Source organism: Cynocephalus volans, chromosome 7 (genome assembly GCF_027409185.1).
Source record: "Cynocephalus volans isolate mCynVol1 chromosome 7, mCynVol1.pri, whole genome shotgun sequence".
Classification (NCBI taxonomy): Eukaryota; Metazoa; Chordata; class Mammalia; order Dermoptera; family Cynocephalidae; genus Cynocephalus; species Cynocephalus volans.
The window spans coordinates 127332110-127346291 of NC_084466.1; the positions used below are offsets into that span (position 1 = coordinate 127332110).

General features: G+C 41.1%; 1 protein-coding gene across 1 annotated transcript in view; it reads left to right on the forward strand.

Moving 5' to 3' along the window:
- Nucleotides 1-14182, forward strand: part of ENTPD1 (ectonucleoside triphosphate diphosphohydrolase 1) — a 65367-nt gene that overhangs the window by 14905 nt on the left and 36280 nt on the right. Inside the window, exons 2-6 of the mRNA XM_063101595.1 lie at nt 5934-6051; nt 8588-8738; nt 10737-10896; nt 11583-11822; nt 13130-13390. Coding sequence (XP_062957665.1) covers nt 5934-6051; nt 8588-8738; nt 10737-10896; nt 11583-11822; nt 13130-13390 — 930 coding nt within the window. The remainder of the gene's footprint in view (nt 1-5933; nt 6052-8587; nt 8739-10736; nt 10897-11582; nt 11823-13129; nt 13391-14182) is intronic.

The following is a 14182-nucleotide window of genomic DNA, read 5'->3' on the forward strand; positions in this document are numbered from 1 at the left end:
AATCTAGAGGGGTAGATAATCATTAATCAAATAACCACAAAATAAACGTTAAATTACAACCAACATAGCATCTGGCTTGGGTAGTTGCTCCATAGAAGTTTGCTGACTCAGTGAACAGAGTGAGCATCTTGAATAGATAAAATTACTCCCTCCTTGGATATGAAGAGCACAGGACCAGCCTGATAGTAGGAGGCATCAGTGTGGGAGGCAGACTCCTGCCTCAGAGTCTTTTAGAGATCCTGGTTCTCCACTGTCAGCCCCAGCGCCTTCTCAGTTCAAGCATCCAGAGTGCAGGACCTGGGAATCTACATGTGTAACAGCATCCTGGAGCATTCTCATGCCACTGAAGCCTATAAACCACTGCCCATAGACACGAGGTACACAATGACCACTCTAAAAAACAAAAACAAAAAACCATAGGCCTTAATGAACTGAAGATTCATTAGTTGTACTTAAGTCTCCCTGGGAAAGTGCCTTTGGTGGACCTAGGTGTGGAGGTAGCTCTTTGAGATCTGCTTGGTTCACCACTTTTTAATTGCCTGCTCATCACTAAACACTGGCAGTTAGTGAGTTGCCAGAATATTCCTTTTAGCATGAACATTACACATTTTGGCACACACCGAGGCTCTCTCACACAGGTACCAGGCTGACCAGATTGAAGGTGGACCAATGGCAGATTGCTCACCAAACTGGAAAGGTGTCTTGAAGCCTAACAATGAAATAGCCCATTCCATGCAATAAAGCAAAGAACTTTTTTATGCGGTAAGTTACTTAGAGTAATGGGTAGGGTGGATGGCAACCCTAAAGCATGAGCCAAGCTTCGGTCCACATTATCTCAAGACCGAGCTCAGGTTTGTGTAGGCAATTCATAACCAAACTCAACTATAACTAGCTCCAAATGTTGATGCAGGTAGCCAGGCTGGCTTATTGCCACACTGGTACTTAATCATTCCTTCTTTACAGTCAGCAAGTTGTTTCTATCTATTGTTCTAACTACTTTTTCCCTAGTTACCATATAACTTTATGGGAAAGCTCTCACAAAGACATGACAAGTGGTAAGGGCCTAAGATGGAGTCAGTTCCACATTGACCCAATACCAAACCACATGCTCTCGTTAAAAGCTGTCACTTCCATGGAATGCAGGCTCAGGGACCAGACTGCTTTGATTTCCATTCCAGATCTGCTACTTTCTAGCTAAGACTTTGGCCAAGTAAATTCTTCTCTCTCTGCCTCAGTTTCCTAACATGTAAAATGGAGATAATACCTATTTGGAGGATGGTGTGAGGATTAAATAATGTAAGGACTTACTTGTCAGAGTGCCCAGCACATCAGAACCCCTCAGTGGAGACCAGCTGTCAACATTACTTTAATGAAGATGTGTTTTATGGAAGGCTTTTAGCTATTAGTGTGTTATGGTCACTGTTCTCTGTGGGATTTCCAGCTGCTGCTAAAGGGTAAATGGCCTTTCCCCATGCATCTGCTTTTTCAAAATGAACTAAAGTGCTGTTCTTAGATAAGCCTTTCTGTTTTTTTTTTTTTTTAAATGAAGAATTTAGAAGGGTTTTCTCTGATTTTCAATTTCAAATACTCTTGGAAAATATCTGTGTTATTTTTACTCCACTGGGTTTTAACATTGTCTGGTTTAAAAACAATATCTAGAGATGGGTGGTGGTGATGATTGCACAATGATTTGAATATACTTAATACCACAGAAATGTGCACTTAAAAATGGTTGAAATGGTAAAAAATGTTATGTATATTTTACAATAACAAAACCCCATAAAAACTGTGGTTTATATTAAAAATCTGGTGACTCCAATTAAAGAAAAAAGAATGGAAGAAAATAATCTCTAAATGTTTATAGGCCCTGCTAGCATCTCATAGCTAACATAATTTATTTATAGAGTACTAGAGGGACATTCAAAAGGATAAGCTTTGTTTATAAACCCAGGATCACTGAGACCAACTGATGAAGCTGCTGAAGTTACCATTAAAGCTACAGGAACTTTCAAGAAGGTTTTTGAAGAACCAGTGTGTCTGAAGGGACCGTGGGAAGTTAATGATCACACTGTTGCCTGTGTTGCCTGGTGTCTTACTCTGTTTTGTGTTGCAAGAACAGTACCACAGATGAGGTAGTTTATAGAGAACAGAAATTCATGTTTTCACGGTTCTGGAGGCTGGAAAAACCATGATCAAGGCGCCGACAGGTTTGGTGTTTGGTAAGGGCCTGGTCTCTGCTTCCAAGATGGTGCCTTGAATGCTGCATCCTCCGAAGGGGAAGAACGCTGTTTCTCACGTGGCAGAAGAGCAGAAGAGGGTGAATTCATTCCCCAAAGCCCATTTTATAGGTCTCCACGAGCCAAGCAAGGGAATTTCTATTGTTCCTCTTTCTAGACCACCACTTCTGCTCATGCAACATAGCTCATGAATGTTAGTTGTGATCACTAAAATCATGCCTGTGACCAAAAACTAGCTCAGGACAAAATTGTATGCACAGTAGATTACAGCTATCCCCCAAACACTATACATTTTAAAAAGACTGTTAGGAAATAAATAAAAATAACAGTGATATCTAGTTGGTGGAATCTTTTTTGCCTTTTTTCCTTCATTTTCTAGGTGATATTTAATGAACGTCTAGTACTTTTAAGATAGAAAATAATATTAAAATAATAATAATATTAAGGGAATGACCCAATACCAAACCACGGATCTCTTTTTCATCACCCAAATCTTTGATTTTTTTTTCTTTAATGTCAAGGACATACAGCGCCTTTTAGAAATGTTCAAAGTGTGAGCTACAGAGAAACATTAGGTTTCTTCACTGCCAGACTTCTCTGAGGCATTCACTAGCTAATGGGCTTGTGAGCCCATGATGGGAGAGTGCATGAGTATCCCCTAAACTTCTGGGAAGCTTTATTTGCCGAGACCCTTGCAGGCGTCATGCTCTCTGGAACATGCATTGGAAAATGCTGGTATGGTGGAAAGAGAACCAAAGGTAGTGGCTATCTGGGCTCTAGATGGACATTGTAACAATGAAAGGTAAACCCCAAATGTTCAAACTGAGAACTTTCAAACAATCATGATTTATCTGTCTTTCAAGCAGCAAGCAATGCCAATTTATTATTCTGCAAACCATTTTAGAAGACAAAAAACATTTGGCACGCTTCAGCAAGTTGGATTCCAGTGTGCTGCATACACAAGATGAAATGTCCTCAGTTCCTCTGTTAAAATATACTCCACCCCCTCTCAAACCCTGGCCAAAGGAAATGTAGCAAAAGCTTTTGTTTCTCAACTACCTCACTGTGTAAGGCCTTAAAGAAACAGGCTGATAAAAGCAAGGCTGATTCCTTGGCTCTACTGGAAAAATGACTTTTATGCCAGTAGTTAGAAGTAATAGAATGTCCTGATCCAGATAAAGGCTGCTTGCTGCAGCTTCTGCCTCACTAGCTTTTATCTTATGCCGCTGTAGCTGGAATATTTTCTGGCAAGAAGAATTCAGGGGCCCTGCTAAGGAACAACAGACTTTTCTGCTGTGTGGCCCCTGAGCCTCTTTCTCCACTCGGGGGGGTTTCCCATGGGTGCAAAGGCCCCAGACCTTAGTCGGTGTTGCTGTCTGCCCACAGTGGTCACCACCTAAGCCTTTTCTTGGGTTCCTTTCACTGCAAGCCTAGCTGCAGAGGAGTCTGTCTAGCTTGCTTCCTTGCTGCCCAAAGCAAGTACACAGGCCCTTTCCTTTCTAAGGGCATAACGGTTATTACTAGAGGGATTCCCTGCTGTGTGTAACAAGCCAGAGAACACTGTGGAGGTTATGGAGGGTCAAGGATCCTTATGAGGTCTGCACAGTGATACTCTTTGGTTTGTGGTGAAGTGAAATAAAGTTTCACACTCAAACAGGCTCTACTTTTAGCCATTTCTAGTGGCCCAGGGAGGTCTCTTAAATCCTCATTCTTGTCTTCTCCCTGGAGGGTCTTAAGTTCTTATCAGGTGATAAGACAATATGAGGAGATATATATATATTGCTAAATATATACATATTGCTAAACTAAGTATTTTTCAAGTGGCAGACCACACTTAGAGGTCCACAGCTCAGATGAGCAGCGAAGTGAGATGAGAGTATCTGGTTCACGTTTCAGAAGCACCTCCTCTGTTTCTCTTCCTTTTGTGTCCCCATTAATTTCCATCCATTTTTCTCTCTAGTATAGGGATGATGAAAAATAAATGTGCCAGGATGGTCTCCTCACAAGCCCATGGGAGATGTCATTAATCAATCACAGCATTTCTTCCCCTGATTAAGCCCAGGGATATAACCAAAAGTTAGCATCAATTGATCAAAATGGGCATTCAGCAGTCTACTCCTGGGTATATACCCAGAAGAAATAAGAGCTTATTTCCGTAAAATGAAATGTACAAAAATGTCCTGGCAGCTATGTTTGGAGAATGGATAAATATATATGCACACAATGAAATACTCTACAGCAATGGAAAAGGATGAACTGCTGATGTACACAGTTTGAATGCATCTTACAGAGAGCATAGAGTGAAAGAAGTTAGATGTAAAGGAGGCACACTATGTAAGTCCATTTATTGCAATTCAGAAACAGGCAAAACTCATCCATGGTGACAGATGTCAAAACAGTGTAGTTACTCTTGGAGGAAGGTGACTGAGGGGACACCAGGAAGCCTTCTGGGGGTTAGAAAATGTTCTGTATCTCGATCTTGGTGTTATATGGATGTGCACATATGCAAAAATGTATTGAGATGTACACCTGAGATTTGCAGACTTTGCAATAGCTATCCCTCATTCAGTGTCCTTAAAAGGGGGCACCAATTTGAAAATGATTGCCCAGCCTTTGCTCCTGTTTCTGTGTATAAGGAGTATAAGGTCTTGAGTCTGACTCTGATTCAAATGAAAGCTCTGTCACGTATTAGCTGTGTATTTTTAGTAAATCACTTCACCTCTTTGCACTTTAGTTCCTCACCTATATAGAAGGGATAAAAATAGTGCCTACTTTATAGCACTGTTCTGAGAATTAAGTCAGATAATTTATGTAAAACGTTTCATACAACAACTGCCTGGTAAATTAATGCACCCATGAAATATGATGTGGTGACTTTCTTCTTTCTTTCTCCTCTGACCATCTAGTTCTCCCTGATGCTGTTTTCCTCTCTTCCCCCTACTTTCATGCTCCCTTTATTCATCCTTTTATCTCCCCTACTCTTAAATACACATTTTAAAAAATGTATTGAATACAATTTTATAGTTATATTTGTAATTAAAAAGCAAGTGTGCTTAGTATTTTCTATGTCTCTCTTTAAAACGAACTCCAAATTCATTGAACTGAAATCAGATGAAGATATTTATTATGTCTATATGGCCCTCAGTGGATTCACTTATTGGTTCCTAAACTTGTCTGCGCATTAGAATCTTATAAAAATTCCAAAGCCCAGGCCACATACCAGACCAATTACACCAGGATATCTGGGGCTGGAAGACAGGCCTTTGAAGCTCCCCGGGTGATTCCAGTATGATTCCAATGTGTAGACAAGTTTGAGAACTAGGAGATTAATGGCTTTCTCTTCCTTCTATAGTGTCTCAGCTTCTTCAGTAGGTGGTTCTGAATCTTGGCTGCGCATTCTAGAATCATCTAGGAAGCTTCTAAACAACACTGCTGCTTGGGCTCCACCCTGGGCAAGGCCTGAATATTTCTAATGTGCAATCAGCATTAAGAGCCCTGTTCTAGAGGGATTAGTGTCCTAGTGGATCTTGTCATCAGGGCAACTCCAACCCTGCTGCCCCCAGCAGCGTTCTTCTCGAATTAAATGTTTCTCCCCATGTCTTTGAAAACTCCTGTCTTTGTCCCTTTTCTGTTGCAAGCTGAATAAAGAGAAGAATGATGTGATACTGATAAGTTTTTGGTTTGTTTTGCCCTCAGTATGGGATTGTGCTGGATGCAGGCTCTACTCACACAAGTTTGTACATCTATAAGTGGCCAGCAGAAAAGCAAAATGACACAGGGGTGGTGCATCAGGTAGAAGAATGCAAGGTAAAAGGTAAGATGAAGAAGAAGGGAAGGGGAGACTGTGGGGCGTGAGAAGACAAGGGGTGTATGGCAAGTAGAACTCAAGAGAAAGAAGCCCCAAGTATAGGAAGCCAAGTGAAGAACACAGTGGAGCTGCTATGGTGATTTATTATTATTGTAAAAGTAATACTAAGATTAGTCCTTAATAATCAAGCCCTTGGGGAAAAAACAAATTTAAAAATAGAGTAGTAGTAGCTCCCGTCAACTGCATGCTTTTCGCTAAGTACTGAACGTGTGTTATTTCCTTCCATCCTCACAATCTCCTTTTGAGGTAGGTATTGTTCCCATTTTTTAAAAATGAGGGCATTGAGGTTGAGAGAAGTTATACCACTTGTTAAAGGTTACTCGAGCTAGTAAGAAATGGAGCTGGGGTTCAAACCAAGGTCTGCCCAGCTTCAAACCCATGTCTTAGCCAGTGTTTCTCAAACTTGAAACTATCAGAACCACCTGGAAGGCTTGTTAAAACACAGACGGTGGACCCCACCCCAGAGTTTGAGTCAGCAGATCTGGGAGGAGACCTGAGAATTTGCATTTCTGACAAGTTCCCATGTGATGCTGATGCTGTTGGCTCAGAAATTACTGCTCTCTTAATCTATATACTCTTTTAAAAAAAATTTTTAATTTATCAATATACAATGTAGTTGATTTTTGTGTCCCTTTACCAATTCCTCTTTCCTCCCTCTCCTCACCACTCCGGGCCTATCAATGTCAAATCTGTTCACTTGTCTTAACAAGTTCAAGAAATTGTGTTAATCTTTATACTCTAATCTACAGCTTGGAAGAAATTTTTGAAAGCCTTCAGCTTTTGTGTAGGCAGGAAAGACTAAATCATAGGCTAGTAAGGCTGGGAGAAGGACCTTGTGGACCTCATTTAAATCTTGTTTTACACAGAAGGAAACAGAAGCCTGGAGGATTAGTGCCTCGGAGGTAGCAACAGAACCAGAACAAGAATCCAGGTCTTCTAACTGCACTCCAGGCGTCCTCCTACTTTTTTTTTTGTGTGTGTGGCTGGCTGGTGCAGGGATTGAATCCTGAACCTTGTTGTTATCAGCACCACACTCTCCCAGGAGAGCTAACTGTTTTTTTCCTCTGAACTGCTGCATTACATATTAATTTTTTTTCTAGTTTTCTTTTAAAGTCATAATACAAGTTAGAGCTGTTGACAGTTCAGCTCTCTCCACTCCCTCCACCCAGTATCCCACCATGTACCAGAAATCACCACATGGCACCGTAGGCTCTCTGACCTTTATTTCTCTCAGCCTTGTGACCCAGGAACGCACTGTTTATTTTTGGTCAGACACGTAACCCTTGATCCCAGAAGATATTGATTTTTAGTTTGATGGCTTGTGGAGCCCACTGATTTTCATAGTTTGTCATAAAAGTAGTAGACAGGAGATGTTTCCAAGACAGCAAGCCATTCTACCCAGTAGCATGATATCCTAAGACTTTGGCCCCATCAATACTGAGATGCTACTTACAGCATTTCTTAAAGCCCAAATCCCCCATTTTATTGGCTTTTATTTAACTCACTGCATTCCATCTTTAAGAATTTTTTTTAATCTAACAGATATCTTTCTTCTGAGACTCATTGCCTGATCGTTTGGCCTAACAAATGCATTATGTTCCCCTCAAAAAAGAGATTTCTCTAGTTATTTAAATATTTAAGGCCAGATTTTCTGAATTGAAACAGTTAGCTGATAACTTAGAGCTGATTTTCTCATTACAGTTAACAGGCTGTTTAAAAACCTGTAAATGGTCTGCCTAACTTATTTGAATAATTATCTTTAAAGCAAATACTCACTATGAAGCCCTGATAGTGTAGATATTTATCTTAATGTGAGATGAAATGTGTTGAGTGTTAACTTCAAAAAGCTTAGGAATCTTGGCTCCAGTTCTCTCCATAGCAACAGTTAGTTTTGCTCTAGAACTGGAAAAACAGTTTTACTAGGGAGGCAGGGTATCGGCGTGGAAAAGTTGCCAAGGAGACAAGGACTCTATTCCTGTTTCTTCTAGCAAAGGAAGAAACTCCTCAGAAATTTTAGGGCGCTGGCCGTGATCACATTGCTAGTTAGCACAGCTTCTATCTTTTCAGTAAAAGCCCCAGTGTGTCCGGTGCTTATTTTAATTTTTATTTTAAGTGTCATCTTTATTTAGGTCTTTTGGGAGCTAGTGTTATGTACAGCTTTGTGGAAGAAACATCAAAAGGCAGCTAATAGAGTAGCCATCTATAAGATCCCCATTAAAATCTGAGAATGTCATGCAATTGAATATGAAATTGCGCCATCCAGTGGCAACACTGTTGAACACCAGACAAACCCAACCTGACGTTTGAAGACTAAATATGGTGCGTTACCCTCCAAGTACAACAACCTAGTATATAGCACATCAGGAAATTGTTTTCTTATTATTTTCTTCAGAAAACACCATAATTTTGCTCTAATGTTGTCAGTGTATATGCTATACTTTTTTTTTTTAAGTTTGTCATCATTTTCTACATCTTTCCCTAGGTCCTGGAATCTCAAAATATGTTCAGAATGTAAATGAATTACATAATGTCCTGAATGAATGCATGGAAAGAGCCAGGGATGTGATTCCAAGGTTACAGCACCAAGGGACACCTGTTTACCTGGGAGCCACGGCAGGCATGCGGTTGCTCAGGTATAGCAGCGCATAGGGACCAAGAGTGCTGGGAGGTAGGCTTGGCAGTGCAAGAGCCTCTGAAATTGTGGGAAAGGACCACATTTCCCTAACACCCTAAATTATACACATCCCAAAGTCCATACCAAAGAAATACAATTTCAATAAGTGAGTTAAACTTCCAAACTCTTAATATGCATAGTGTTATGATTTTAAGCATATAAAAAAAGTCCTCTTCTCCATTTCCCCATGGAAAATTCAAGGGGGAGAGGGCACAGGCAGGGAAAATTGAGCCTATATACTCTGGGATTTGGGGCTACAGACTTAGCCATTCAATATCTGGAAGGAGGAAGACTAGAGGAGACTCACAGACATCCCAAGACATAAATAATCACAACTAGCACCTTTGTTGGTTACTGCTTGGTACTTGTGTGCATTATTTGTTCACTTGTTCATTCATTCATTCAGCACATATTGAGTGCCTACTCTGTCAAGAATAGGAAGTTGATGATTCAGCCCTCAAGGGAATCAGAGTTTTGATACAGTGTGATCAATTCTTTAATAGAGAAGTGCTCAGAGCTGCTATGGGAGCACATTTGGCCCTGCCCAGGATGGGAGGAGGTCAACACTTACCAGAAGAGGGAATACGTGAGCTGAATTACGAAGGACGAGTTGGAGGGTGAGGAAAGGGCATTACAGACAGAGCTGACAACATGAATTTCGTAATCAATGTTCATTTAGCACCTATTAACATGTCAGGTATTGTTCTAAGTGCTGGGGTTGCAGCAGTGAACAGGAGTAAGTCCCTGACTTCATGGAGTATATCTTAATGGATGTGCAAAGGCAAGGAAGTGTGGGAGACCAGGGCATATTCAGAGGACTGTAAGTAGTTCCACATAGATAGAAGATAGGGCGTATGTTGTAAAATAATAGTAGATAGCAGTTCATATTATTGAGCCCTTGCTTTGTTCTTAGCATGGTGCTAAGCACTTAACATACATTGTTTAATTAAATCATCATAACACCTCTGTGAAGTCAGGGATACTATTAACTATTACTAACTAGATAAGGAAGCTGTGGCTTACAAATGTTAAGTAACTCACCCGATGTCACATGCCTTGGTTCTGAGTGGGATTCTGAGATGGCAGGGTCCAGACCATAAAGTGACATGTGGGCCATGCTAGGAAGTTTGAGTTTATCTTGGAAATAGTAGGAAGCTATTAAAGGGTGTTACACAAATGGTGACACTGGGAGAGAAGATAGATTGGAGGGGAGGAAAGCTATGAATAAAAAGAAGGAAATTAGTGGGTATGGGAGCCATTCAGATGAGAAATTACACGGGTCTAATGTCAGCTGGAAGGTAACATCCTCTCACCCAGAAGCTCTCAGCGTTGCATAGCCTAGATCTTAGAAGAAATTGCATCTCTTCTTTATCATGACAGTCCTGGAAGACTTCTTCTTTAGGTTTCACGGTCTCAAACATACCCAAGGCCACATAATATGAGGAAGATTTTTCCCAGTCTGGCAGCAGGGGAGGTTGAATATCTGTCCCAGGTTATTTTCCACCTGTTTTCATCTAACGCCATAATTAAAAACCTCAAGCAGAGTCTGGCTATGTAATCAGCTAGGAGTGACCAGTAATGGCTAATATAGCACACACCAGCTTTAGGTGTAGTAATCAAACAATAAAAAGCTACCACCAGCACAGTCATTTTAAGAGCTTTAGATATTTTTTTTTTTTTGAGCCAGGGAACAACAGAACAAAAATGGTATTTTAGGAAGACCAACCTACACAGGGACTGGAAGGATTTGGATTTGGAGAGATGGGACCAAAAGATAAGTTCTGCCTCATCTGAAAGGAGAGTTCCTCTGATAGCCGTGTATAGGTATCTCCATCTCTCCATTTATTTCAGTGTGTTATAGTTCACTTCTTAGGAGCACTGTGTGGAAGCTCTAGCTGAAATGGGTGGGTGTAGTTATTAAAACAAAAATGATAACCTCAACTCTTCCTTTGTGCAGGATGGAAAATGAACAGTTGGCGGATAGGGTCATGACTGTGGTGATGAAGTGCCTCAGCAACCAGCCCTTTGACTTCCGGGGTGCCAGGATTATCACTGGCCAAGAGGAAGGTGCCTATGGGTGGATTACTATCAACTATCTGCTGGGAAAATTTGTTCAGGTGAATACCTCACAGCACCCATGGAGGTGACTCACTGGGCACCAATGCCATTGCTATCCCAGGCAGTACTTGGGTTACTAGCCAGAATGAATGATGGATGAATGAATGAATTTAATCCCACACTTGGAAGGGTGACTAGAGGTATAATTCTCTTACAAGAACTTCTATTATTGAAGAATAAGGAAGCCATGTCTTCATCTTAGGGAGAAATAGGAGAAATTAAAAATTTATCATTAAAAATAAGAATAGCTAATATTTGCCTATGTTTCTTGTGCTGTGCTAAGCATTTTTCACGTGCTGTGTGATTTCATCCTTAGAACAACAGTATGCGTTACTATTATACCCATTTTGGAGCCCCAAATTGATGCCTAGAGAGGGTAATTATTCTGCCCAAGGTCACATAGCTAATGAGCAACTGAGCGGAGATTTGAACTTGAGTCTGCCTGATCCCAGACCCTTTGTTTGTAAACACGTTAAACTGCTTGTATGTTGTTGCAGTCTGTGCTATGCCTTCGAAGCCCTTCTTTTCTTGCTGTTGATCTGATACAGATTCAGGAACCTCCAGTGAGCTTTACCTGACCTGTATGCCCCCATTTCTTTGCCTTAGGAAGCCCTGAGTCCAAGAAATAGTGTGAAAAATAGGATATTCAGAGACTTCTAGTACTGGTGACTGTACTCTCTTTCAGAAATCAAGTTGGCTCAACCTTAACCCACAAGAAGGCAATGGTCAGGAAACCTATGGAGCTTTGGACCTTGGGGGAGCCTCTACACAAATCACTTTTGTGCCCCAAAACCAGACTATCGAGTCCCCAGCAAATGCTCTGCAATTTCGCCTCTATGGCAAGGACTACAGTGTATATACACACAGCTTCCTGTGCTATGGGAAGGATCAAGCACTCTGGCAGAAACTGGCCAAGGACATTCAGGCAAGTATATAACTGAATCCAGACCTGCCCTTCCCACATCTGGGCCTCCAGTGCCCACATCCTGTTGTTTTCTTTTTCTAATACAGTAACTGGTCTGAAGTTGGTTATTGGACTCTCCAAACCTTTTCGGTCAGGATATTGAACTGTGTCTGGTCAACTCCTATGAATTGTTCTCTCCAGATATCACCTTCTTTGTTCATTTACTGCATTAACTCCAAGGACATGATTCAGATCCTTTCTTAGGAAATAATTTCTCACCCCTGTGGGGTTGATAATCAAAATTACATGCTAGGGGCTGGCCAGTTAATTCAGTTGGTTAGTGCACAGCCTTGTAACACCAAAGTCATGGGTTCAGATCCCTGGACTGGCCAGCCACCAAAAAATAAATAAATAAATAAATAAAATTACATACTATTGTTTGGAGGTGGGATGTTCAGTTCATAAGCTCTTCTAGACTGCTTTTTAATCTCTCTTTCCTACAAACTACAGAAAATAGGGTTGTCAGAAATGACCTGCAGAGGAGGAGGGAGGAAAAAAAACATGTCAGGCAAAACACAGTTTACCAATTAACACTTCAAATATTGTCCCCAGATACTTTCTGCATTTTTAAGGTGAGAAAAGTTAAACATACTCGACATCGTGCATGTACCAGGCATACCCTGACAAACACAGAGTGAGGATGACACATCAGCGGTTCCATGTCTCCACTGAAAGGACAGCCAGTTGTCTGCTCTCCTCCAAGGCACTCGCTGTGGTTCTCAGAACCACTGTCAATAAGACGATCATTGTGGGAGTAGGGGCTGCTGAGTGCTGCCCACCTGAGCCTCAGAGCTCCACTAAGCTTCTTATCCATAGCAGCCTAAAATTGTTTTCATACTACCGGTTTAAACTACCTAAAGCACATTCCAGCTCTTGGAGCTTGTGATTCTCTGGAGTGGGGATTGGGGGAACTCCCAGGCTTAAAATTTTGACAGCCCTGAGTTTTCTTAATCTTGTTCCTGACCCATGTGATTAGTACTAAGCACTCAGAGACATTCCAAACTAATGACATTTCTGGGCCCAGTTTTAACTATGTCAGCATTCTGTGAATATCCAAATATATTTACATCAGATAGCATGTCTATTCCTGTTATACAAATCTATTTTTGGACTTATTCCCAAGGGTGAAAAAGGCAGGGCAAGGACAATTGATGCCAGTGCTGAGGGCTGGGATGCTATGCAATGCCTACACATTGATGAAGTTAGACATTGCTTTTTGTACCCACAGCATTCACACATGATGCCTTCAAGTGATTTTTTCCATTCAGGTTGCAAGTAATGGAATTCTCAGGGACCCATGCTTTCATGCTGGATATCAGAAAGTTGTGAATGTAAGTGACCTTTACAAGACCCCCTGCACCAAGAAATTTGAGAAGACTCTTCCATTCCATCAGTTTGAAATCCAGGGTATTGGAGACTATCAACAGTGCCAGCAAAGCATCTCTGAGCTCTTCAACACCAGTTACTGTCCCTACTCACGGTGTGCCTTTGATGGGATTTTCTTGCCAGAAGTCCGAGGGAATTTTGGGGTAAGTTTGTGAAATGATGAAGTATATTGGTTGGGATGATTTTTTTTAATTTTTTTTTTAATTTTTTTTATTTTTTAAAAAAATTTTATTTTGTCAATATACATTGTGGCTGATTATTGCTCCCCATCACCAAAACCTCCCTCCCTTCTCCCTCCCCCCTCCCCCCCAACAATGTCCTTTCTGTTTGCTTGTCATATCAACTTCAAATAATTGTGGTTGTTATATCTTCTTCCCCCCCCCCGGTTTGTGTGCGTGTGTGTGTGTGTGTGTGTGTGTCTGTGTGTGTGTGTGTGTGTGTGAATTTATATATTAATTTTTAGCTCCCACCAATAAGTGAGAACATGTGGTATTTCTCTTTCTGTGCCTGACTTGTTTCACTTAATATAATTCTCTCAAGGTCCATCCATGTTGTTGCAAATGGCAGTATTTCATTCGTTTTTATAGCTGAGTAGTATTCCATTGTGTAGATGTACCACATTTTCCGTATCCACTCATCCGATGATGGGCATTTGGGCTGGTTCCAACTCTTGGCTATTGTAAAGAGTGCTGCAATAAACATTGGAGAACAGGTATACCTTCGACTTGATGATTTCCATTCCTCTGGGTATATTCCCAGCAGTGGGATAGCTGGGTCGTATGGCAGATCTATCTGCAGTTGTTTGAGGAACCTCCATACCATTTTCCATAGAGGCTGCACCATTTTGCAGTCCCACCAACAATGTATGAGAGTTCCTTTTTCTCCGCAGCCTCGCCAGCATTTATCGTTCAGAGTCTTTTGGATTTTAGCCATCC